Consider the following 27,490-nt stretch of genomic DNA (forward strand, 5'->3'; position numbering starts at 1 on the left):
TACAAACCACTATCCCTTCCCTTTGCAGTAATAGCAGAAATTGCTTACTCCAATCAGGTATTGAATTACCACCCTCACAAACAGAACTTGCACAAGTAAAAGGGAAGAAAGAAGCCAGGTGTGCAGAATAGCATCACTGTGGTTACGGAAAACAATGCTATTTACAATTTGTTAGGGTGCAAGTAGCGAGCTACAAGGCTGGATAAAGCCTCTTTGTATATAATAACGTCACAACGGCATAAGTCTGTTATCGCAGCAGGAAACCGAATTAGCTCCTGCCAAATACTGGAGGAATGTTGGGTGTGGCAGGTAGAAATTCCAGGTCACCTAACACCATGGCAGGTAGTTCTACCTTATTTTGAGAAGTATACTTTTTTTAAAAGAACAACTCCTAAAGTTAAATTGTCAAATATTCGGGTTGTATAAAATATTCTATATTTCTACAATCTGGAACCACTTACCCAGTGTTTACATTTTGAAAGCATTCTAGACAGTTTTCAGACCAAAATATTTAGTGGCCGTTTGAATCATGGAGTGACCTGCCGCGGTGGCAGGTTGAGAAGAAACTGAATTTTAGGGCAGTGCTGTCAATTCCTGTAAATCAAAATTTCTCCTACATCGAACACTGTTTTTATGTGATCCATTTACAGGCGGTAAGGCGCCTGGCTTGTGTTTGGTCACTGGTGGTGCGCTTCTGATGGGTTTGATACTCGGTTTAGACATTTGGTCTCTACAATCCAAACAGCAAAACTGCCTTTAAGGAATATCACTACGCACTGTGTACATTCTAAATATACAAATAACGTATATCTGACCCCTGCTTGAAACTAATACAGTCATATCTTTTAAATTGCGAGGGAGGTTGAAATAACCAAAAACCGCTCTGCGTGCGTTTCGTCAGCCTCCATGTCCCATAATGCTTTTCGGCCTGCGTCACCGCGTGTTGTTGCGGAAGTGCCGGTGAAACGCTGTGCTGGTGGTTCTCTGCTCGGACACAGTGGCATTCATTTTCTGTTTGTTTTCAGAGCAGACATTCTCGACAGGTCTTGTGTTTGTAGGGCCGTCGTTTGCTCGAATAAACGTCTGTTATGGCAGCTCTAAAATTCGCAGGTATGGACGATACAGACAGTGAGGACGAGTTGCCCCCCGGATGGGAGGAGAGGTCTAAGAAGGATGGATGGGTCTACTATGCAAGGTGAGGGCGATCCTTCCTCCGTCGCATGTCACCATAAATACACCTTTATGTAGTCGGGGCTTTAGGTTTGTTCACGACCAGATGCACGCATCGTTGTTGTCAGCCGGCTGCTAACAACGCCGGTTTAGCTGACGATGCAGCAGGTTAGAAACACTGTACGCGGATTAAAACGGCAATGAGCGCAGATTATTGGAGGTCCCGGGTGAATGTTCCCAAGTCAGGTGTTTCGAAAGAACGATATTTTTCCAGTAGGCTGTAGAACTGTAGCTCACAGGTTGTAAAGTGAGAGGCAAAACTTCCTGGTAGAGTTATACTTTGAATTGAAAAGGTGGAGCAGTGCTCCGGGTTGATGACGGGGACACGGAGAACGCAGCGAGGATGAAATACGGTTTTTAAAAGAACTTCAGTGGCACTTTGGTATTTACATTTGATCTAGCTTTTACACCAATGTCTGCCACGAACAGACTTGACATATAATGCTATGTTTTGATTTTTTCATATGAATTAGTGTCCTTGGATGTGTATTTTTTTGTAATCTATAACGTTGATTCAGAAGTAATCTTTTAGGCTGGATTTGAGTGTCCTTAGTATATAACGTTAGATATATAAATGACACGTATGGGGACGTAGAAGGTTGGGTACGCTTTTCAAACTTGTTTATTTATTGTTTTTGTGGACCAGCCACGATGGGATGAAGACACAGTGGGAACATCCGAAGACGAGAAAGAAAAAACGTTGTGCTGGAGGTTTGTTATATTCACTTGTTTTAAGGGTCTTAATATCTGCGCGAGGGCCAGTAAATGCAAGTCGTATAGGAATATATTCAAACTGGCGTTGTATTTAATGGTGTTCTAACAATTTCTTTACAACTATTGGATTTAGTGGACGTGTGTCGTCTTTTTCACCGACTTTATTGTTCTTCTTAAGTAACTCACACCAGCGGCAAAAACACTAGATTTGTATTTTGGCTGTTAAATAAAAATTGCGTTTGTCTTTTCCCACAGATTTACCGTACGGTTGGGAGCAAGAAACTGACGAAAAAGGACAGATGATTTATGTTGAGTAAGTAGTTTCATGACTCTTTGCTTAATAAATGAAAAAAAAAGCTTTTTATGGCCGTACAGAATATACCAAATGGTCATGTATAAACTCTTTATTACAACAACTTATATTCTGTGTAATTTCCAGCCACATAAACAAGCGGACCATCTACTTTGATCCGCGGCAGGCCTTTACAGTGGAGGACATGGTGCTGAAGCCAAAACGCTATGATGGAAACACTGCAGCTCTTGAGATCCTGCAGGGCCGTGATTTCTCTGACAAGGTTGTCCTCATTACTGGGGGAAACTCTGGCATTGGTGAGTTTCGTAAAACATTTAGCTATACTAAAAAAACATCAGTGTAGTAAAGTGTGTTTCCATGACGACACCACTAGGTGGTGGGGGTTTTACACTGCAGCAGAAGGGCGTTTGAGGAGAGCCCCACATCAAATCTAAAAGGTACATGTTTGACATAAAAAAGATAATGCTAACTTCATTCCTAGAGAATGCTTTGAGAAGGGAACAGGTAAAGAGACACTGTCCATGTAACACTATTAAGTACTTTCTCAAATATTTTGGATTTTGAAATAAAACAAAATGATTTGGCCTTCTGTTAAAATAGGATGAAAAATGAATGTAAAACTGTAAGTAGTTTTCACCACAAGAGGGCACAGGAGGTCCATGAACAGTTGTTGCTGTTGCCGTATTAAAAGCGTTTCATATTAAGTGCTTCACATGTGCCAGTTTTTTGCCTTAGTTTTATCCATATTTAAGATTTGTTGAGATGTATTTAATTTATGAAAATTTGTTTGTCTGAAAAAAGCAGCTTTTCTCAAAGAAAGTATCAAATAGCTACAACACACAGACATTTTTATAGTGTGTGAATGCTTAATAAACCCATATTAACATAACCTTTGTTTCACTCTAACACATATTAAATATGCAGCCCCCATAATTAACACTATTCTAATTGTAATTGCTACTACTCGTGTGCTCCTTTGACAATCCACTAGTAAAATGTGGTTATGCCAATTGGTTGGTCCCCTAATGGCATCAATAGTGTTTTAATCCAAGTCAAGCCTATTTCCATTTTCCTTAGTCCTTATTTCCCCCACAGCAAATGTGACATTTTTATTACTAATGGTGAGATACTATTTCATTAATCAAAATTATATTTGAGCGCTTTGATTCAGTTCTTAATGCATGTGAACATGAAATGCACATATATGAGGTTATTTATGCATGAAGTGTCCCAATGACCGCCTCTGAGGCTCCTTGCTACGGTGCTGGGAGGCGAGACAGTAATGCGGTTCGTCTCGCTGGCGGGATCCCTCCTGCATTAGTCTTGCTCTCTCTGCTTTCTTTTGTAAATTAAAAACCAGTACCACCTTCAACGATGTTTTTAATTGTGATAATGTAAATGAATGATCCCAGTTTCCTCCTTTTTTGTCTACCTCTCTCCTTCTCTCCCCCTTCCCTCTAAAGGTTTGGTTACTCTTATAGACCTGTGGTTGTACACCTGTACCTCCGCATTGATTCCTAAGCGGCTTTGACCCCGGCCTTAGCCTTCTATCCATCCCCATTACACACACTCCTGCTCTAGCTCTAATTCCCCTCCTATCAACTCCTATTTACTGGGGTCCATGCAGCAATTGTCCTTAAAGGGCCATTGTCCTAATACCCCTGGCACGCAAAATACTCTTTTTCATGTAAGATTAATTGCACTTTGAATAGATTTATTTTTTATTTTAAATCTAAAATTGGTATTGTTCATTTTCCCTCACTTTTATTTTAAATTGGAACTATCAAATTGAAAATTTGATTGCTGAGGCTCCTCAAAACATCTATTACTCTACATTCGGAGTGTTGTATTTTATCTAAACACGTTTAGAATTTGGCCCTTTTCATACAGCGGCATGTCGTGGTGCAATACCTGCAGTTTGCAAAGGTCTACTCAATCTAAATGCACGCACTAGATGCCACATGGTACTGCGGTTTAGGCTCAGGGTCAGTGTTGGAATAAGAAGCAGGAGAGACCGTGGAGGATTTGGAAAGGAGCGTTTTTTTAAATAATGTTTCAGTATCTCTATGCGTCGTCCCGGCAGTGTTTTAGGACTTTGAATGCTATTCTTATTCATGAGTGAGTTCATTGAGGAGAGCATTGTTCTATGTTTTTGTTGATCCCGGTGTTGTGTTGTGAGGATTAGGTGTCAGGCCGGTGCTCTCCTCTCTCTGGATGGAGAGATCCTTTAGCATATTCAGTGAGTCGCAGAGCTGGGGGAGCCTCTGTGTGCAGATTAAACCTCTAGCCTAGCTTTGTGGTTGATCATTAGATTGAGGCATATTTGTCAAGCATAACTGCCATTAAATTGGCTGCAAAGCTCTGGTATTTACTGTGCTGCTGTTTATGAATAAGGACCCCCTTAAAGACCCGCGCAACGATGCGTTAAACCCGCGCCTCGGCAAGGAGGCAAATGCATTATTCATAGTGGGAGGAATTAGATGGATAAAAAGATGTTCCTGGTGAGGGTGGCATGCGGTGCCTGTGTCACTGAGCATCTCTGAGTGGCTGTGTGTGGTTTAGATGACATCCAGAGTGCATCTGTGTTTATATTCAGGAGTCTGGCAGTATTCCTTGTGTGTGTGTGTCTGTTGGCGGAGCGGCCGGGACAAATCCAAGGGGAGTTTTACTTTATTTTTCCCCGTCATACAGGCCTTTCATGTCCTCTCTGATGAATGTGTTTATTGGGTACTTAATGACAACCAGTTACGGTTGGTTAGTCAAATTATTTAACTTTATTAACCTTGGATGGAATTTCCTTTGCAGACCCAAACCTGTGTAACCTGCAAAGATTATTATGCTGGAGGGCAGAAGGGTTCAGTAATGATTACAGCTCTAATATAATACCACTGAAGTGGTTAGAGAGAGGATGGAATACATATATGTGCTTAAAGGCAGTAGGTAAAAAAAAGAAAGGCTACTGGGTGATTGTGTGTATCAAGTAGTTTATAGACCTATTGACTTTACAGTCTGCGGATGTAGAGGGGATGGAAGTTACATGATGATGATGGTGGTGATGGATTTGATGGCAGTGATAACTGCATGGACCGTGTGTCAGAAGCACTGTGTGTGTGTATCTGGGTGGCGGGGGTAATAGAACCACTCCAGTGCTCTTGCCTGGAACATCTCAACCTTGGGCTGTAATTACTAACAATACATCCCACTTTTGGGGTGACATCTCCCTCCTCTTGGCCTAATAGTGGGGAATTAGAGAGGATCTTAAATGTCAGAAAGAGAGTAAGCAAAGGGGGCAGGAACAGGAACAGGTGCACCCGCACCGAACTGTCTTCTCTCACACACTCCTTTCTACATAAACGTCTCTGACCGATTTACTGTTTAATCAGCTGTAAATCAATACATTTACCTGTAAATCAATCAATCAATAACACAAAGTGTTGAATATCAGTATAAGAAGCACCCCGTGGTTATTTTGTATTTACAATTTCATGGTACGACATATTTGTCACATCCTCCTGCTTTTTATTTATTTCTGTAGGTACATCGGTATGGACCTCTTGATGCATGAGGCAGAGCTTGAAATGTGTCTCTGCTAACTTTGGGAGGCATTTCCAGGGATTGTGGATCTAGTGGTCTTGCAGAAAGATGTGTGTACACGCTTGGAACTCTTCTCTTTAGTTCCTTTGTTGGAACGTTTAAGGGTCGTCTAGTGGTGCATTTCACACCCTGAATTATGACACACGAATACAATTGCTGTCGGTAAATATAGTGCACTAAATAGAAAATAGAGAGAGATTTCGGCAAGGGCCATAGGGTTAGGAGGGGGTTAGATATGATCTTCGGGTAGAATTTAGGAAGCAACGAGATTGAGGATGATCCACATCCCTCAAAAATATAAAAACAACAAACTAACCAATGCATTCTGATGCTTAAATCACTAAATTAAAATAGTGGTAGATACACAGACATAAATGTGTTGCATATTTATCATATGAGTCATTGCTTTAGAAATATAACAAACAACCTATTCTTACCTTGTGTGTCACAGTTTATAATTCCATAATGTTTGCTGTTGCTCTTGTGTTTCTTTTCTTTTTTTTCTCAGCACAAATTGAGCTGTGTCGGAATGGGGATTGTGGGAACCAGGTCTCTTTACACACAGGTCTTGTAATGATCTGAATTGACTTCTGTTTGCCCAATTGTACTATGGAGCTTATTTTAGTTAAATGCCTCTTTGGACGCAGATCAAGAGAGAAAAGGAGCAGGCAGCTTCGTTTGCCAAATAAACACGTTTATTGACGAGGCTCGTGTTGATCTCATTACATTGAGCCAATACACCTGTGTACGAGGGGGGGCTTCGGAGAGGGGCGGCGGGCCAGGGAGGACAAACAAAGCGTGAAATCACTAAATCACACTCATTATTGGGGGATATCAGTAGGGCCAGAATCCTAATGTACCATGAAGAGCATTCACTGCTTAATGGACATTTTACAGTATTTTCTACGCTTTTTCTACGTTACACTAAAACACATTTTTAACAATAGCCGAGCCACTTATTGTACTTTTGTTTGAGCCGGGCCGGATTGTGTAACTTAATTCCCCAGCTTGAAAAGGATTTTCTCACCCGGTTGTAGTCCGCTTCCTCTACGTATCTGTTTTTTTTACCAGGTTGTTGTCTGATTAGACAAAAGAACCTGGCAAACCATTACGTTACTACAGTCCTCTGTGTTTTAAAATGGCTTATGGCGTCTTGTCGATCCACCGCAGCCGACGGAAGCCCCCCGTCTGACCTCTTGTCATGTTCCACCATCTGCGTACAACGCTGAAACAGCCTCCCGTTGCTGTACACCTGACCAGAAGCTCATTCCGTGCAGCCCTCCCTGCCAGCAACACGGGTGAGAGGGCGTCTCTGTTAGTCTCTGTTACAGCGCCGCCACTCCCGTTATTTCACAATTAATGTCAAGCCCTCGTTATTTGTCATTGGAAGTACACGGCTCCGGTGCTGCTGCTGTTGTTGCTGCCATATTCTAATTTTTTCTCCATTATGGAAAACACTGGTGTCGATTAATTTTACTTTCATGGTTTGTACACACAACAAGTGGAGTGCGAGGTGTTGTTGTTTACCAGCAGCCGGTACGCTTGTCCAATTTATAAAGGCTGAAAGAAATGAAGCTTTCAAGTGATGGCGTGTTTGTAATCCTTTTATTTGTTCTGCTTTCGTAGCTGCTGCTTAAGGATCGTTTGTGATACATACATTTCAAATATGCTGTAATCATAAGGATAGAAGCACGTCAGAGTTCATCACTACTAAGTTTTCATTATAGTGTTTGGATTAATTCATAGTGAGAATGTTGTTTGACATTTTGTGACACTTGTCTGCTACAGACGACTACTGCAACAGCAAATTCAAATTGCATATTTATTTTATTTAGTCACACCGCTCCTTTTTTTCCCCCTGTCATGTTGTTTTTATTTTCATTTCCGGAGTGAAATGATCTCTGCTCACAGCCACAGTCCCCTCCATTACACCTAATAAAGTGTCATATAATTTAATTCCATGCTTCACATGTCAGAGATGGCTTCCAATCCGACTCCAATTTTGAGTTTTAATAGATATTAGTCCTTAATACTCTCCTCACAATTAGGCCATCCAGTTTTTCCTCCTAATGAAAATCTGATTAAGACATATAATCTAATTACAGTTTGTATTAATCCACCCTTTGCCACACTCCGTCATCGTGGCTGTCAGTGCGGGCTGCGTTCAGCGTGCGCCCTTGGCCTGTGTTCACAAGGGAGGTGGGACTGAGAAATATGAGGCCGCTCCGGTGCTGTTGAACTTTGAAAGGTAGTAAATGTCACAAGAAATATAAATGCGGCAAAGGAAAGAAAAAAATCATAACTTGATTCCACCTTTGTGGTTGAAATGACCCATTTAGACTTGTAATTTAGAAATCAACTTCTCTCCGTCTGTCTTCAGTTTTTGTCAGTTTTATCGTGACTATAGGATTCGGATGAAGCCTCGGCCTAATAAATTCTGCGTGTATCCGCTGACCTCGTTTCACGGGATAACGTCCTTATCAGCGGCACTCTGATGTGCTGTAATAAGGTTCGGTTTGAACGTTGCGTCTGTTTTGACCGTTTTGTCTGACTTCCCTCCATTTATGAGGCGTGTTTTTTGCAGTTGCTATCGTCGCTGTTTAATTCCCGGCATTATCAACAACTGACCTCCCTTCCTCCAAATCAGTGCGAGCGGCTGAACCTTCTTGAGAGCCGGCAGTCAGATCCAAAACTTTATCTAAAGAAGAGCGGAAGGAGTCTCCAACCACAATAATTCAATCAGTTTCATCACTTCAGAGAGAAATGATTACCTCCATCTACTAGACCACTGGGTTGCTCAATGAAAGAAATGATATGGCAAATTGATAGGGATTTTAACTTGCACCCCCACCCCCCACCGCCCCCATCATCCCCCATCACCCCATTAGATTCAACCCCTGAGAATCAAAGTTATCTCCGGAAAAAACTCATCTTTGAAGCATTGCTGGCTTTCATTGTTCTGTTTTCCTCTTCATGTCTTTGTCTGTCTGTCTCGCTGATTGTGTCCCAGGCTTGGAGACAGCCAGGTCTTTCACTCTTCACGGCGCCCATGTGATCCTGGCCTGTCGAAACCTGTCCCGGGCCAGCAAGGCCGCCAGCCTCATTCAGCAGGAGTGGGTAAGTGACAGTCGGACCTTTTTTAAAAGAAACCAGGTCCCCCGTGTTTAAAGAGAAACCCTTCCTTAATCCAGAGAAAAGGCGCGTCTCACTTCTCACAAACTGTTTTCCGGGGAAAGGAGAAGAAACTTTGTTCGTCTGTGCTTGGAGCATTCAAGGGAAGTGAGAGCGAGAGAGAAAGTGAGAGAGGGCATCTGATAATTACCTGAGATTATTACTCTAATATCGCAGCGCGTCCCCAGATTTACGAGTGTGGGAAAATAAACAAGTGAAATGCGGGTGCTGGAGCAGAAAGAATAAGCCATTAGCACTGGGTTGATTACAGAGAGCAGGAGTTGAAGAGGAGGAAAAGAGGGAGTGCTGTGCGCAGATATGGAGAGAGAGAGAGACACTTTGAGTGAGAGCAGATCTGCAGGGTTTAAACTCACCCAAGTCTCTAATTGAAGTATCCCCCCGGGGCTGTTAGTGCTGCTCCTCTGTGCGAAATCCAGTGTACAGATCTATTAATGTAACTGCTTTGTTTAAATGAGTGATCCAAGTGCCAGATTTTTTTACTCCAATTGATTTTCAAGCTTCATACCTGCCACAGAATCACCCAAGACGTTGTTAAATGTTTGTGGATTACAAATGGAAGCCGCTTAGAATTGCTTCAAAGGATAAGATGGCAGGTAAATGATAATCTTTGCTGTTTGTGTTACATCAGCGAGTTAAAGGATTGCCTTGGTAGAGTTCTCTATAGTTCAAATAGGGCATGATTAGTGAATTAGCAGGCCCTTAGTTCACTCTATATCGCCTTCTCAAGGAATTCCCCTGCTATAGAGTAATGAATAAAAGTCACAATATCAGAATAAATCTTTGCCGTAAATTCCTCCCTCTGGCGACATTATTAATAGATGGAGGAGAAGAATAGAGAGGAGGATTAATCTTTAAAATGATGGATGGACTCGGCTCGCCTTCCCATGCTCTTGCGTTAAGGTCATTTTGATAAGAAGGTATATTTTGGGGGTCTTCTGTACAAAAGGTCATCATATCTACTTCCAGGTTTCTCGACGGCAGTTCCGCTCTGGCTGCCAGCAGCGGAACTGCCGTCCCGATTGCACGGGACCTCCGACCTCTAACTGCCTGTTCTGCCATTGCTCTGAACTCTCCCTTTCGCTCCGCTCTCTCTGTCCGCGTGGGCGAGCGTCGCCGCTCAGAGGTGAAAGCGATGGCTCATCCGCGGGGCGGCGCCACGCAGCGCCGCGTACTGACAGTGGGTGTAATGGCGGGGTCACCGCTGGATAATGGGCAGGTCAGAACAACCACTGGCTGTTTGGAAGTGCGGGGTCAGAGAGCTTATCCTTCCCAGCCAGTCATTCTGCGCTCTGCACCGGTATGTCTGGTTTACCTCCACGCAATCTGTGCCCAACAGAAAGGAATGATTGACGCATTTAACACGTTTGACACCTGTCATGCTTGACATTATAGATTCTTTGGCCCTTTGGAGTCTCTTCTCTCGCACCGAGACCAGTCGCACCGAGGAGCAGCTCCGCTCATTTTTTCCACTTTCACCTCTGGCAATCGCTTAACGAAACAAAGAGCAGGAGCTTCTGGATACTTACAAACCAGTGGGATTATATTTTCTTTTAGATAAAACAGGCATTTTTCAATATTTTTACGACTTCCTCAACGCTACGCGAGGAGGCCTGCCAAACAAGATAAGCCTGAGCCTGTGCTACAGTGCTAAAGGTAATTAGCAGAAGATGCCTCCCTTCTCTACGGAAGATTACCACAAACTCGTACAGAAGATTTTACTGCCGGAAACAAAAGTTAATCGGTTAGAGGTAAATGTAGAAGTAAATGGACCATGTGGGAACAACACCACTCTAGCAATGACTCAAAACAGTGGACAAGAGCATGCTAGAACCCAGCTAACTAGCAATGATGGAACTATGAAGAAAGTGGAGGACTCTGTGCAGGGTAATAAATCTACCAGCGATAATCCTCCCTGGACCACACTTGGTGCAAAGCCAAAGAGAAGACCAGACAAGGGAGAACGGATAACTGGCAGGACCCAGCGGCCCGATATCTGTGATCTGGCCGACTGGCCTGCGTTACCATCCAGGCATAACGCCTCCTCAACCCCCGTGCTTCGTAGAACAAAGCAGCGGACAACTGAGAAGAGGGGAACTACCAAGGAACCTCCCCAGCAAACAGGTGTAAATCTACAAAACAGGTTTGCTCCACTGTTGCAGGACCATGGATCCCCCTCTAAATTTCTGGATAACCCTCCACCACCACGCAGCAGGGTAAGACCTGCTAACTTAAAGCCACAGAGAAAGCTAACGACAGGGCCTGAAAATCTGATTGTGGGTGATTTTTCTGTAAAAGATATGAAAAGTGGTAACGACACCAAAGTACTCTGCTTCCCGGAGGATATGGTGTCTGACTTGGAAGAAAGAATTTTGGAAATTGTGGCTGAACACCCAACTGTGAAAAACTTAATCCTGCACATTGGCTCTAATGACATTGAAAAACAACAATCAGAAAAGTTGAAAGAGCACTTAATCTCCTAGAAACAGTCAGCTCTGTGAATGCTGAGGTGTTTATCAGTGGTCCTCTGCCCCCGACCGGGAGAGGAGCTGAGAGATTCAGTAGACTGTTTTGGCTCAACAAATGGCTCTTAACTGCATGTGCAGTTCGTTCAATGCATTCTATCAACAATTTTAGCTTTTTCTGGGACCGCAGGCATCTTTTTAAGACAAATGGACTTTGCCTGAATAAGATGGGAGCAAAGCTTTTCATTACCAACATGTTTTACATCATGCGTCATCCATCTGTCCCCACTGCCAAGGACACGAGACCAGAAGAGGAGCCCACAAAGAAGGAAGAGAAAACACAGCTTATCAGAAACGGCGAGGGAGGACCGCCATTGCCATCCCACTCCCTTTTACTCCCTTAGATCGACCTCAGCGCCCTCCCCCCCCAGCGTCCACCTGCACCAGCTCATCTCAGCGGTGACGCCATCTCACGCCGATCTGCCCCCCCACCTCTACGAAGACGTGCTCCACCTCCACCTCCACAAATCCATCCCAGCTGTGACGCTGCTCACTCCCCCCCCTTAGGCCCACCCCCTCCTCCTCCTGACAGCAGCCCTGAATATTACTGAGATAGAAAAGGGTTCAGCAGTAGACCGCATTATCAGCTGGACCCAAGGTCGCCTACGTCAAAACATGGCACCTTCTGCATTCCTGTTGTGACCACCAAGAGAGTGAACATTGCGAAATTTAGACACACTGCTAATCTAACAAATCTCATTCCTATTCTCTCCAGCTCAAAGTCAACCCCAAAGCCTGTGAATAACAACATCAGGATGGCTCTGCTTAATGTTAGGTCTCTTAATAACAAATCGTTTTTAGTCAATGATTTTATTACCACTTCTAAACTTGATTTTATGTTTTTAACTGAAACATGGCTAGAACAAAATAACAGTGCAAGCATTCTGATTGAGGCAGCACCCCCCAACTATAACTTTATTGATGTATGTAGATCTGGAAAAAGAGGCGGAGGGGTTGCTGCTATATTTAAAAATATATTTCAGGGGAAACAGATGTCACTTAGGGATTTTCCATCATTCGAATATCTTTGTGTTGTATTGAAAAGTTCTCCCAGAGTTCTCCTGGTAATTATTTACAGGCCACCTAAATATTCTGCACATTTTTTCAATGATTTTACTGAATTATTGTCTAGCATCTCTACCGACTTTGACTGTCTAGTTATAACTGGTGACTTTAATTTTCATACTGACGATTTGAATGACAAGGGTGCAAAAGAACTTTTGACTATTTTTGACACATTTGAACTGTCTCAACCTGTGAAAGAGGCTACTCATTGTAAGGGACACACTCTGGACCTGATTATCACAAAAGGTCTCATTGTTTCGGATGTTTTTGTGACAGATCCCTCATTGTCTGACCACTTCTGTGTTTTCTTTAATATTTCTTTCATTCCTGACACACAATCAAAATACTGTCAAAAAACGGTACATCAATGAACTAACTAATGTAGTCTTTAAAAATGTCACCTCCTCGTTACCACCTCTAATCCCATGTCATGCTGATAATCTTGTAAACAACTTTAATTCCAAAATTTTGAATGTTATAGATGACATTGCACCTGTTATGGTTAAAACCAGTTCTAGTAAGCAAAAGGCACCCTGGAGAAAAGCTGCTGTTGTAACAGCCCAGAGAAGAGAGTGCAGGAAGGCTGAACGAATCTGGCGGAATACAAAACTTCATATTCACCATGACATCTATAAAGAGCGCCTCCGGGCCTACAATTTAGACTTAAAAAGTGCTAGGGAAACATTCTTCTCCAACATCATCAACAACAACACTAATAAGGCAAAAACCCTATTTGAAACTGTTGACAGACTGACCAACCCCCCCAACACAAATACCACCTGAACTCCATTCCACACAGAAATGCAATGAGGTTGCGTTCTTTTATACTGATAAAATTGAAGGCATCCGACGCGCCATTAATATCTCAAACAAAAATGTTGGATCACCACCCTATTTAGGCAAAAGTAACACAGCAATGATGACAAGCTTTAAAGCCATAGACTCTCAAACTCTAGTGGAAACGGTGACAAATTTAAAACCATCCACCTGCTGTCTTGATGCTCTACCTACCAACTTCTTTAAGAATGTTTTTGACTGCCTGGCAACAGACGTATTGCAAATAGTTAATAACTCTATTCAGACAGGCCATTTCCCAAAAGCTTTCAAAACTGCAGTTATTAAACCTCTCCTAAAAAAGCGGAGCCTAGATGCCTCTATTATCAACAACTACAGACCAATTTCAAATCTACCTTTCATAAGTAAAATAATTGAGAAAGTTGTCCTACAACAACTTAATCACTTCCTGGCTTCAACTGGCTGCCACGACAATTTCCAGTCAGGATTTCAACCTCTTCATAGCACCGAGACGGCCCTTATTAAAGTTGTAAATGACATCCGTCTTAACACAGACTCAATATTAATGCTATTAGACCTCAGTGCTGCATTTGATACTGTCGACCACTCAATACTTCTGGACAGGTTGGAAAACTGGGTGGGGCTCTCAGGCACAGTCTTAAACTGGTTCAGGTCATATCTACAAGACAGGAACTATTTTGTTTCCATTGGTGACTTTGTATCAGAAACAACCGACGTAACGTGTGGAGTCCCCCAAGGTTCGATCTTAGGGCCGACTTTATTCAACATCTACATGCTCCCACTAGGACAAATCATGCAAAGAAATAAAATTGACCACCATTGCTACGCTGATGACACCCAAATCTATGTAGCGCTATCACCAAACGACTATCGCCCCATAGATCTTCTGTGCCAGTGCATTGAGCAAATCAAAGACTGGATGTGTCAAAATTTCCTACAACTAAATGAAGACAAAACTGAGATCATTGTATTTGGTGCTAAAAAAGAAAGGTTTAAAGTAACCCAACACCTTCACTCTCTGTCCCTGAAAACATCAAATAAAGCCAGAAATCTGGGGGTTATTATGGATTCAGATTTACACTTGGAGAGTCACATCAAATCAGTAACAAAATCGGCCTACTACCACCTCAAAAATGTTGCACGACTTAGAGGGCTCATGTCAGCTCAAGACTTAGAAACACTTGTACATGCCTTTATAACTAGTATAGACTATTGTAATGGTCTCCTTGCAGGTCTCCCAAAAAAAACTGTCAGGCAGCTTTTTTTGGAAGAGTTCTAACAAAGACCAAAAAATGTGAGCACATTACACTAATTCTTAAATCCTTACATTGACTCCCAGTATGTCAGAGAATTAATTTCAAAATCCTACTGCTTACATATAAATCACTACATGGTTTAGGGCCAAAGTATATCACTGATATGCTTCCACTACATAAGCCTTCAAGATCACTAAGATCTTCTGACACCAATCTGTTACTGATTCCCAGAGTAAATACAAATCATGGGAAAGCATAATTTAGTTACTACGCAACAAACTGCTGGAATGAACTTCCTGAAGATTTAAGACTTGCCCCAACTCTGACCACGTTTAAAACAAGACTGAAAACCTTTATGTTCAGCTTCGCCTTCTGCTAAATTTTACCTACATTGCACTTTAACCTCTGCCTTTAATTAAACAATTTAAATAAGATTTTAATTTATAATTGTATTTGCTGTTTTTAATTGTCTTTTAATTCCTGCATTTTATTTCACTTTATTTATGAAATGTTATGATGTGAAGCACTTTCAGTCTGCCTTGTGTATGAAAAGTGCTATACAAATAAAATTGCCTTGCCTTGCCTTTCTTTGTGCATTTTGCTGATCTTTTTTATTATGAAATTAGTTTATTCTTGCTGTGTTTATGCTACATGTTTTTTTTTTATGACGGGGCTTCATCTGCATCTCCACACCGATGGCCTGATGTGCACAGAACGCCCTTTTCCCTTTCTCTCTCTCTCTCCCTCTCAGTGTATCCGAGCTGCGGTGCGAGCCCCCTCCAGCAGGCTCATTAGGGGAGTTTAGAGTGGCGGAGAGGGGATAAACATTTACCTTATCATTGTGTTTTACAAAAAGCCTGATGTTGGCTGCCTTTATAGGGTTCAAAGGGGGCTGTTTTTACAGGCTGTGATGAAGCCACATTAAAACCAGGAGGGAATAAACTGGCAGATGGGTTCTGGGAAGGATGGAAGAAGAGCAGAAGGAGATGGGAAGAGACGAAATACGAAAGTACGGGGCAAATATGTGTGAGAAGCCAAAATCTTCATCATTCATCTACTATAAGACATTAAACTGTGTGGACATTTTTGCCTGTCCCCAACCGTCCCTTTCCATCTCTTATTCTGCTCACAGTACCGGCAGGTTAAGTTGCTGGTTAACAAGTGTTGCCCGCGTGCCAGAGATTTATTTTCCCTGATTGCCTTTAAAATTCTGCTTATCTTTGACTCAGTGTCTCCCTCAGAGAGCTGTAATGGACTCCCCTGAGATACAATTGGCCAACCAAGGCCCTTGGTCCCTGAGTAGAATACAACACACACACACACACACACACACACACACACACACACACACACACACACACACACACACACACACACACACACACTCTTGTGCGGCATGGTCTTATTTAGTAATTTCTTTCCTTTTTTAATCCAAAATGCTTATTTCCCCCACTGCCCCTTTCTACAACACATGCTAATGAGATGCTTTGTAAGGGCGTTAATTAGCGAGCCAGCTGCTGATTGCTGTGCTTATTTTTGTTGTGTGTGGGTGTGGCTGGCAGGGGGGGTATTAATATGGCTGTGTGCCGCTGAGGAGAGTTCTGTCAGGGTCTGCTCTGGAACCAATTAGGCTCCACTGTCCACAGAGGATGCTGGGAGAGTAAAAAAAAGAAGCCTGCTGCTTGCAATGTCAAACAGCAGCATTAACAGAGGCAGAGACGGACTGACGGACTGAGGGACGATAAGCAGAGGCCACTCGTACAGGCAGACGGTTCCTCTGCTGGATATCAACATCAGACAAAGAATACACTCACACCCTTTGTCGCGATCCTCTAACCTCCGTTGTTCTCAGGCCGACTCAAGCCGTGTTTAAAAACTTCACTGTAAATCGATTAATATAAAAGAAAGTATATATTTGTTGTTTGATTTTTACATTTTACATTTTTTTTGTACATAGCAGAGGAATACATTTAAGGTCACATCAGAATGAATGGCGCCCGTCGTCTTCTCCATCCGGGGAAACGTCTAGTCTGCTCTGTACATGAATGAAGTTCCCATTGCTGAGAATGTATGTTTACTCGTCAAGTCTTAGAAAATACGATAGCGTGAGGTGGCAAAGTCCCACCTTTCCTTTAGAAAACTACTTTCCTGCTCAGGAACAGGAAGTGACACTTGTGAAATGCTGACTCCAGGGCCTCAGGATGCAGCTCTTTTAGTCACCCCCCCCCTTGCGCTTTCTTTTTTTATTTTCAAAAGGCCTCAGAAGACTTTTGTCCCCCTCCGTTCACCTTTCGATTCTGTAGCTTTTTTTCCCCCTCCCTCAATTATTAAGGAAATTGAAGCCCATTTCCCAGGTCAGTGAGCAGGTCTGTAACGTTCCTCTGCCGCCAGAGATCCCAGTAGATCATAGTTAGTCGTTTTCTATTCATTTTAAATGTTTCAATGTCATGTCATAAGCTAATTTTCTCTGAAACAACCAGATGAAAAGCAACGGATTATCTCAATTGTTCAATTAAAGCATGCATACCTTTCATTCGAAAGCATTGGCAAAGGTAATTTGCACGTGGTTGTGCTGACACATCACTGTTTAAGCTCAGAAAAATCCAGTGGAGGTTGTTGTTGGCGCTTGTGCTTTTGCCGATTTTCTTCGCCGACGTAACACCTGCACTTTGCTCTGTTGCTGCTCTCCCAACCGTCTCCTCTAATCTCAGGTGCTTCCACTGAATCATCGACGGAGCGGCGGCTCCCCCCTTATTTCCAGGATGAGGCATTGTGAAAACCTGTTTCCTCGCATATTCGTAGCATGCGTCCATCTCTCCTGGGAGCCCTTCTCATCTCGACGTATTTGCTTATTTGTTTGTTTTGTACGTGGAGTATTTCTATAGACTGGGGATAAAAAAGTCCCACTTCCCCAACTAAAGTCTGCTTTGGCTCGCTGCTGAAGAGACCAGAAAGGAGGGGATGGGGATGAGAGTGGAATTGCGATATGTAAATTAACCCCCTTTTTCCTCAAATTCACCGAGCTCGGATTCCTCAAACAAACGACCCCACAAAGCTCTGTAGGCTTTACTGAAATCGACCATTGAGGATTTCTTTGCGTTACACAGGGGGCTGTTGCAATGCATCCCGTGGGAGAACTATAGGAAGCACTGACTGTTACACCACAAGCTTTTACAGTAGTAAGCATTTTGTGTGTGTATCATTGTGCGTCTATATGGTACTCTGTGCAAGTACCCCGTGTGTGCACAAGTGTGTGCACATGCATCCAGGTTGCACACACCCATCTAGGGTGCGTTTTTAAATGCTTGATTATGCATTTTGCATAGCTTTGGGACATGCATCACTCTTCCCAGACTGCTAATAAAGTGACATGGGAGATGGGGGGGGGGGCACCTAAATGAATCCTAAAGTGCCTGGCTTGCATTCCTCAATCTACCTCACTGCCCTGCTTTAGTTATTCCTGCTCGTCGTGGAAAGCTGTGCGCCGCACGGCTCTGCTCCTCCTCCTCCTCACGTCTGTCTGCTACAGCCAGGTGCTCAGTCTCCTGTAGAGGTGTGGCTGGCTCCTAATTGCCTGGACCACAGTGAACTATGGGCTAACACTCTCTGTGAAGGAGCACCGCGGAGGAATAATTTAGAATAAATCACATTGTTAGCCGGGTGATGTTTTCCGCTAAATAAGCAGTTTCGCCGTCCGTCTCACACGGAGGTGTGAGCGTTAGAATGACAGGTCACTTGTCACAGGTCACGTTGGGGAGGATTTAAATGATGTCACTGCCACTGAAGGGGACAGGTTGAGGAAGGATGTGTGAGGCAGCAGCTCTTTGTTGTTTGAACCTGACGGACTCTCATCCCTCGCTCTTTCACGCTTCCCCTCTGAAGGTGGGCTCATGGCCCTGGGACGAGGGATTCTTATGATGAGAGAGGTGAGCGGTTTCTTCGATCTCCTTCACCCTTTCTCTCTCTGCCAACAGAGAATGTTTTTATTGAAGTCCAGAGAAGTGCTGACCACAGAGGTCCAGCCCACTCTGTCATTTTTTTTTAATCAGGAGATGAGCCAATTCTGATGTGCCAAATAGACTGAGGCTAAGGTGATGTCTGCCAAGCAAGCAAACACAGAAATAAAATGTCCTGTTGAATGCAGCAACCATCTGCCAACTGAATACAACATTTATCCGATACTGCCCCGAGCTTTTTAGCATCTTTTTCACAGTTTGAAATTAGCACAGGCTCTCAGATCCCTCGATAAAGTTCACAGGAGATGCAAAAGGCTAATTAGATGTAGTTGTGTGGTGGATGTCTCTGTTTAATTTAAAATGTCTGATGCGCTCGCTCGTCATCTTTCATAACTCCTCGAGAAGAAACGAACACCTGTCGGGAACTAAATGAGTGTGTGTGTGTGTGTGGGGTTGCATACACGGGCTCGCTCTTCTGTGGCCTTCACATCCATGTCGGATTTAGTTGTTGCACACGAGACAAAACAACGACAGGACAGTGGTGTGCGTGCGTGTGGCCTGCGGTCAGTTTGTGTTTGTTGTGGAGGACAGAGGGATCGTCTACTAACGAACGGACAAGCATGTCTCAACATCAACGTGACGTCAGATATAAGTGCTCTTTCTAACAAAAAACAGGATCAGAATAGGCTGTTAAACATTTCTCTTTCAGAGATACAATTGTGATTTTATTTCAAATCACAATAGGACTATTTGAAAAGGAATAGGCGGCTGACAAATGGCAATCTTTTAATTCTTGCCAAGTATTCACCGTGTACATATGTAGGATTTTCTACAATGGTAATTCCTTAGAATAAATATACAAATATAACTTTTAGGTGCAAAACGTCGTTCTTGCCCCTGTCAAATGTTCCTCGTTGATGCGGCCGTGTCTCTGAGCCGTGTCCGGTGTTCATAGGATATCCTCTGCAGTCAGGTCTCATGGAATTGATATCAGTGAACCGCTCCAGGCATCCAAACAACCCTGCCCCAGGCACAGCTATCATTATTTTCTGGGAAGTTGCATTTGTGTTTGTGTGTGTGTGGGCGCCCACAGATCCATGCATGCATCTACGTATGTATATGTGTGTTTTAACACTGGTTTACAACTTAATCAGTCTGTGTAACTGGATGCATATTTAACAGAGAGAAAATGCATGTTCAAAGAATAAGACCATACATCATTATCACACACACACACACACACACACACACACACACACACACACACACACACACACACACACACACACACACACACACACACACACACACACACACACACACGCGCGCACACACACGCACACGCAGATCCACATTTCATTAGAGGGGCAGATCCAGGCAGCAGTAGATTAAAAACAACGTGTGTTTTTACGGATCCATAAATCAAGCACAAGACGAGAGGGATTAATTTAGAGAACACCAGCGTTGTGGTGTTGTTGCCCTCACCTGACTAATGCTTAACTGCGATACTTTGATACACTGCCTTTTTATTAGTTTCATTCTCTCCTGTCAATGATGATCTCTCAGCTCACATTTGACTTGCAGAGTAGGCTGGATGTTGTGTTCATTTTAGCTGAACATTTCGATGATGAAGGTCTCCCACCCCCCTCACCAGGGATGATGCCTAAACGTTGGCAAAGAATTTGTTCTACAGAATAGCGTTAGCAGCCCGATGCGTCCTCATCTCACGATGCGACGTCGCACAAGATTGATCTTGTGTGTGAGGAGTGAATGAATAACCGCTTTACCCCCTTCCAACGCCAGACGTACCCAGGTGTGTTTACGTCCGAGAGAGTGATCCGGCGTTTCGGTCGTCTCGCACTGGAGAGCAGGCGTAATTTCCCCAGCACTAAAACTCCAACAAGTGGCACCAGGGGAGAGCGCAGCATATTACGGGTTCAAGCCGCTCTGCTCCCCTGCACCACGGGCGCTACAGGCTCTCCTGACCTGTGAGTGTGCGTGCGTGTGTGTGTGTGTGTGTGTGTTTGTTTGTTTGTCTACGACGAGGGAGGCTCAGAGGTGTCGGAGCTGCCTCACTGTGTTTCTTTCATAGTGTAAAGCCTTTATTAGGGTACTGACCTGTTCGGGGGGTCGCAGGGCAATATGTTTTGTGTCTTCCGGTTGACAAGTGAGCGTGTGTGTGTGTGTGTGCGCTGTGCAACTTTTAGATAATCACCTCTGTATAGAGGTAGGTTAGAAGGTGAAGAGGTTGTGTAAATATATCAAATAACTGTAATAAAACCTGCTGTAAACCAGTGAACACAGCCCGACTGTTGACCTCTAGCTCCCTCGGTCATTACGTGCAGACCGTGGGGGCTCGGTGTAATCATTCTGCAGAGGGGGCCGTACGCCATGAGGAGAAAGCACGTCGCTTCGAACTTTGCTGAGCTTTTTTGTTGCGCCAATGCTGTTCCATCGAATTGATGTTCTGTTACTGAGTTCCGTCTTTTTTCGGTAACTGTCCGTCCCGTCGATGGCAAATGTCCAATCATGGCTCAGCAAGTGTGACTCGGCACAGCGGTCCCATCGAGCTTTGGATTTCTCTACATGACCGCGTGATGTGTAAGGAGCGCCAGTAGCACACATAGACATGTAAGAAATGGACGTAGCCACTGTGACATCATCCATTGATCTGTAAACAGTTTTTTAAGCCTCCCGCTGTGCGTTTTGCTCGTCTTCAGCTTTTTCTTCTTCAAACCAGAATCGACACGAGAGGGTGGAGCTCATTTGACCGACCCATCATCATTCCTACCGCTCTGGTCATCTCTCCTCCGAAGGGCACTGCTCCCTCTTAATACAGTGTCGGGATAAATTAGCCACAATATAACCAACCCCACAGCAGCGAATGATGAGCTTTTGTCTTCGTTAGCGAGTGTGTGTTCTTCAGGGAGTCACAAACCTAATCTCCACATGGGTTTGAACGTATGACCACGACGAGCCAAATGGGGCCAGGAAGAGGACTCCACTGATGGGCAGAGGGGAGGAAAAGTCATGAGAGTGCAGAGTTTGGCTGAAGAGGGAGGGAGGGAGGCGAGGTGGGGCGGGAGGCGAGGATGCTCATCCATTACGTCCCACAGCTGCCCAGGGGTCGGCTTCAGCAAGACTGATTCAGAGCGATCAGGTTTGGACTCCATCTCCCATAAATCCTGGCGTGTGACGCTGATGGATGTGGGCCATAAAGCCTCCCGCGCTGACATGCGGAGAGCAACATGGGGGAACCATGGGAAAATGTGAGCGCTCCATGTTAATGTCAACGAGGCCTGGGAGTGAAGAGGGGGATGATGGAGGGACGGAAAGATGGGGATCTTGAGAGTTTAGAGGTGTATGGAGAAGAATGAGCGGGCCGGGAGCGGCACATGGAAGGGCGCAGAGTTTGTGAGAACACGGCAGCAGAATTTACTGTGACATTGCAATTATTCAGGTGTCATCATGTGGGTTTAAACGCATGTTGCTATGAGTGCACTCAATAGGTCTACTCCTTTGGAGAGAGATCAATGACATCAATTATTTGAAGGAAAACCCCCCCCCACTCATCTTGTAATTTATATCTTCTCAACTCCAAAGGTTAGTAATAATGTCTCTGACTATGGCACAATGTTTGTCCAGAGTATTAGTTTAATTATTTCCGTGTATCTTTTCATTTATTCTGTTATTGTATCGTCTACATGGTGTTTGCATGACCAAGATGAATATAGCTCATTAAAAAAAGCATTGTGATTATAATGGGGCCAAATCCAGGAACTGCCGACCTGGCTAGACAGGAAATGGAGACGTGTGTACTTCCTCATTAACAAAGCCCCACTTGGGCCATAAAGCACCATCCCAACAACGCGCACAAGGAGAATACTCTGATTAGGGGGGGGTGGAGGGGCATCGCTGCCCTAATGAAGGCTTCCCCCACAGTCATTTATGATATTGGTATGGGTGGTATGGTGACTGGGCCTGTGGGATGAGCTGAGTTACGGAGATGTGGACATGAGAGAGCACATGCAGTGTATTTGCATGGACGGGGGGGACGAGAGGGTCGGGGGATATCCACAACTGATTTGCAGGAGTCAGTTTTACTAGGTTGCCGCTAATGGAGATGAGCTTGTGTTAAGAGCCAGGGGAGAAGCTAATTTTACATGAAACCAAACAGACAGTTTGTCTGTGTGTGTGTCTGTGTGTGTGTCTGTGTGTGTGTGTGTGCGCGTGTGGTCAGGCTCTATTCTGGCGGCTCACCAAGTGATTTCATAAATATTGACCATCTATTACCATAAAATGTTTTCCAACTCAAGAAGACATGGCTGAGTGTGACGTCACTCATCATTACCATATTTTCTATTTTAATTTACATTAATTTATATCTGATAACAAAACAGTATTTTTAATGTTGCACAGAGAGCCAAGATTAACTGAGATGGTGTTTGAGGGTAAACTGCATATTTATTTTGTGCTTCTATTGCTCAGTGTAAAAACTTGTGTTCCTACTGTCTGAGACAACTGTTTTTTTTGCCGGGTTTTCTGTGTATTAGTGATATTTGTGAGTTGGAAAGTATTACTAGACAGTGTTTTATTGGAACAGCCTTTCGAAGAAATAGCTGTAATGTGGGCCAGATAATTGAAAATACTTTGGATTTATGAGGTTGTATATTTTGACCATTACTGATGCACATTCCTTCCACTCATTAAGATTGTTCATAAGTAGAATGGCGTTCTGATGTGGTCATTTTGGGGGTTTTCTTGCTTGCGAAAAGCAATCCGTAATATCATCGTAAAAATAGCAATGTCTTAATAAGCATACACATTTGGATCAGATGTGGACAAGTATCAGATTTGATGCACCTTCCCTTCTCACCACCGCTTTCCTGGTCCCTCCTAATTTCTCCACTTTTTCTTGCCCACCCGAGGCCCCCGGTGTCCGCTTCATTCATCACCCAGGCTTGATTCCTCCGCTCAGAGGGTGCGAGAGCGGAAGAAAGAGTTGAAGAGGAGGAGTGAAGTCATAACAAACCCTCTGTTCGCTCCTTCCGTTCTACCTCCCGCTCTTCAGTTTGCAAGGGAGAGATGAATGCTGCCAGTGGAATTAATTGCACCCTGTTACTGAAGATCAGCAAGTTTGCACTGTTGGCGTGCTGATCTGCCATATGGCTGCCCACTAGGTGAACACTTTGATTAATGTTGCCCACTCCCCAGCTTTTTTTTCCTCACTAATATTTGATTCTGATAACTGAAAATCAGCTCCTCATCTGGAAACTCTCCATCCCCTCTCTCCGCCTGAGTCCCTTTTTGTTTAGTGATAATCAAAAGTTATTTTCATGGGCTTAGTTGGGGGTTTGCTGTCTAGTCTTGATTTAAGAGTTAGGTAAGGGGGGAAGCAGGATCTGCCAAGCAGGCAGACACGAGTCTGACAGGATGGGGAGTCAGTTTATGTCCTGGCTGAGGAATGCAAGGTCTGCGTGTCAACTAGAAGATTTACCAGCCAAAGGGGGGTTAGAGACACACCAACACTATTCAACATACACACTCTGTTTACGATGTTTACGTTAAGTCAGGAGTCTGGACATTGGATGTGACCGGATCTTAGATGCGGGAGGTGGAAGGTTCTCCTCTACGCCAGTTTAGGGCCAATAGAAATATTTCCTTCTCTGTCTTTCAAGGGTTATAAAACATGATGTTCTTGCTGATGTTAGTTAGTTGTTCTTCCGGCCTGTGTGCTGCCTGAACTGCTCCTGCCTTTGCAAACGCAGCGCTGATACTTGACCTGTGATCTGACAAATACATTTTCCAGAACGAGAGAAGTCGTTCGGCTGAATTTTTGATAACCCCGACCAGGCTCCAATTCTTGAACACGTATTCTTACAATTTGGTGACCTCGACGTGATTTGCTGACCTGGACAAAGAAAGACGGGGACGTCCGTTTTCCGGACCGAGCTGAAAGGACCGGCGGCGTGGTTCAGCATTGACAACAAGGGCCCAAAACAGAATCAGGTGAGCAGACAACCTTTTGTTCTAAATGAATAAAATGTCTGTGATTGGATACTTCTAAAAAGATTTGTTGTCAACTGCAGAATTCGTCTCTGTCCATTGACTGAATAAGGTCGTTATAAGACCACTAAATTTAAAACTAAATTTGAAAATTTCCTGTTGATCACATGTAAAGTATAAGCACATACTCACACTGAATTCAACGTTAGGGAAAGTGAATAAGTGTCCATAGGTTTAGGGATTTAGGTAAAAATATATATACTCTTAGTCGGTAGAAATCCAAGTTGCAATCCGTGTGGTACGTAGATACCTCTGGTAACTGCAGTCCCACGTTTGCATGCAGTGGACTGGCAGTTTAGAATAGTGTAGGGGTTTAGGTTTAGGGACTTAGGTAAATATATGAAGAGTTTAAAAAGGAACGACGGGGCTCACTTGAGTTCCCTGAGGTCGACTCTTAGTCTGTAGAAATCCAAGTTACAATCCGTGTGGTACGTAGATACCTCTGGTAACTGCAGTCCCACGTTTGAATGCAGTGGACTGGCAGTTTAGAATAGTGTAGGTGTTTAGGTTTAGGGACTTAGGTAAATATATGAAGAGTTTAAAAAGGAACGACGGGGCTCACTTGAGTTCCCTGAGGTCGACTCTTAGTCTGTAGAAATCCAAGTTACAATCCGTGTGGTACGTAGATAAGTGGGTTGCACAGAGGCAGGAAAGAGGAATGTTGGAAGGGAGACGGATTCTCAACCAACAGGCGAGCAGCTGCAGGACCATCTTAGGATGGCGAGAAGAGGAAAAGACCAAGCGCATGCGCTCCTTGCCGTTAAGGGGAGATTTTGTGGAAAAGAGAAGAAAAGTGCAGAAAAGGCAGATGAGTTCTTAGTGGACTGTAGAACATTTCTGGGAGAAATAAATGCGGTATTCGTGAGTAAGACGGCAATGCAGTTGCCGCAAACCAAAGCAGGAGAAGAGAAAGTGCATGAGACCGGTTGTAAATCTAGTGCGCCTCCTCCCTACTCGACAGGCCCATATGCGGAGGCTAATCGGTTGTTAAATGAACCACATCAGATGCCACTGAGGCAAGGGAAAGCTACTAATCCAGGAGAATCTCAGGTTTTGGTAGTTCAAAAAGGGTTGTTACAGGTAACTCCATATCCACATGAAGAGAATGATGGAGTGGAGAAGGTTTCTGCTTTTCTCTCAGAGACGGTACAATATTTGGAGGACAGGCCCCAGCCGGAGCCTGTCGATTGGAGTAATCCTAACACACCACAGGGTCACTCGACAGTTGTAAAGAAGCGGCAACCCGAGCACAGACCTATGACCTCATTTAATGTAGGGGGAGGAAGAGTTGCAGGAGAAGAAACTTTGTTAGAAGTCATAGCCCAGGCAGAGCGGCAATCGATCACCCGGCGTGGACAGGATGAGCGGGGGAGGCAGGTTGAGTCAGAGGAAGATGAGCCTGTCCCTGCAGATGATTGGGACGAGGAATTTCAGGAGCATGGAGCAGCGCTAGAGTCACAAAAACCACATCTACTCCGATGGAGCGCCATGAGACAGGGGGGTTAAGAGGTAATAGGAACAGATATTATCAGGGGAATGCAGCCAGAGCGAATGTGCATCAATGTAATGATTTGAAATCTAAGTCAAAAATCAGACGGGATGCTCCGGCCTCTCATCAACTACCACTGTTAACGGCTATTTGTAGAGACGGAAGTGAAAAAACAACATATGCGCCACTCGCATTGTCAGACCTAAGCATGATGAAGCTCGCATTACCTAAAATAGAGAAGGGTGGTGCAGCGTGGATTCGTGGGTTCCTTGCTCAGTGTGCGGGTAGTGTTCCCGGTTTGGGGGATCTTAGAAGAATTTTTGTGGCGTGTGCCTCACTAGCTGACCTCCAAGTTAGAGGGGGAAGCCGGGACCTCTGACCTCCCTGACGGGGAGCCTCTGGCAAATTGGGTGTCAGTGCTCTGGCCAAAGCTCAGACTTCAATATCCTGTGAAGGTGGCTACCACAGAACTCACTTATGTTCCCCCACACAACAGTGAGGGTGGAAATAGTTATTTAAGGAGAGTCAGAGAATTATGGGACAACAAGTTAGGGGAAGGTGTCATGGATGATCACAGAACCGAGCTTCTTTTTCGCGGCGCCATAGAGTCATCTGTCTCGGAGACAATGAAGACCCAACTAAGAGGAATAGTGGGGTTGTCTGACATGAATTTTGATGCTTGGTCCTCACAGATTAAACACTATGTGAACCGGAGCAAAGAAAAATATGATAAGGAAAAGGGTGAATTAAACAATATTCAGTTACAATTGGCGAAAGCACAGCTGAAGGAAAGCAGAGAGAAGTTGAACCAGGGCAAGAGTGAAGCCAAACAGATGACCCAAACAACAGCGCCATCTCAGGGGGAAGGGCCACCTCAATATGACCCTTATCCAGACCCCCCTCCCTTTCCACGTGCGCCAGCCTGCCAGCAGCCACAACAGGCCGCGTACACTCCTCCACAGGCTTACTATCCCCAACCTTATGCCCCGCAACCACAACACATGATGGGGGCCCCACTGTACGGTGGCTTCAGGCAACCGAAAAGACAGTGGGGAGGGGGAAATCGTGGCCGAGTTCCGAACAATGGAGGGCAGTTTAGACAACGACAGAATACTTGTTTCAGCTGTGGGCAGCTTGGACATTGGTCCGACGCATGCCCCCATCCACCTCAGGGTCAGAGGCCTCAGTCCAACCCAGCTCAATACCCTTACGATATCTATCCACCACAAGCACCACATACACTACAACAGGGTAATAGCCTGCGGCATCAGGCCCCA

The 27,490-nt window shown here is 44.2% G+C and overlaps 1 protein-coding gene across 5 annotated transcripts in view; it reads left to right on the forward strand.

Moving 5' to 3' along the window:
* Positions 1–806: 806 nt before the first annotated feature.
* Positions 807–27,490, forward strand: part of LOC120812891 (WW domain-containing oxidoreductase-like) — a 126,900-nt gene continuing 100,216 nt past the window's right edge. For 2 of the 5 annotated variants that reach the window (XR_013454995.1, XM_040169091.2), the window contains exons 1-5: positions 855–1,195; positions 1,877–1,941; positions 2,200–2,257; positions 2,384–2,553; positions 8,862–8,968. Coding sequence is in view for 3 of the 5 variants with exons in the window: in XM_040169091.2 (XP_040025025.2) it covers positions 1,089–1,195; positions 1,877–1,941; positions 2,200–2,257; positions 2,384–2,553; positions 8,862–8,968 (507 nt within the window). In the remaining 2 variants the exon portion in view is untranslated. Of the gene's footprint in view, positions 1,196–1,876; positions 1,942–2,199; positions 2,258–2,383; positions 2,554–2,630; positions 2,695–8,861; positions 8,969–27,490 lie in introns of all 5 variants that reach the window. The other 3 variants (XR_013454997.1, XM_078097686.1, XM_078097687.1) reach the window with 2 other exon arrangements.

The sequence above is a fragment of the Gasterosteus aculeatus genome, chromosome Y, assembly GCF_964276395.1.
Source record: "Gasterosteus aculeatus chromosome Y, fGasAcu3.hap1.1, whole genome shotgun sequence".
NCBI lineage: Eukaryota > Metazoa > Chordata > Actinopteri > Perciformes > Gasterosteidae > Gasterosteus > Gasterosteus aculeatus.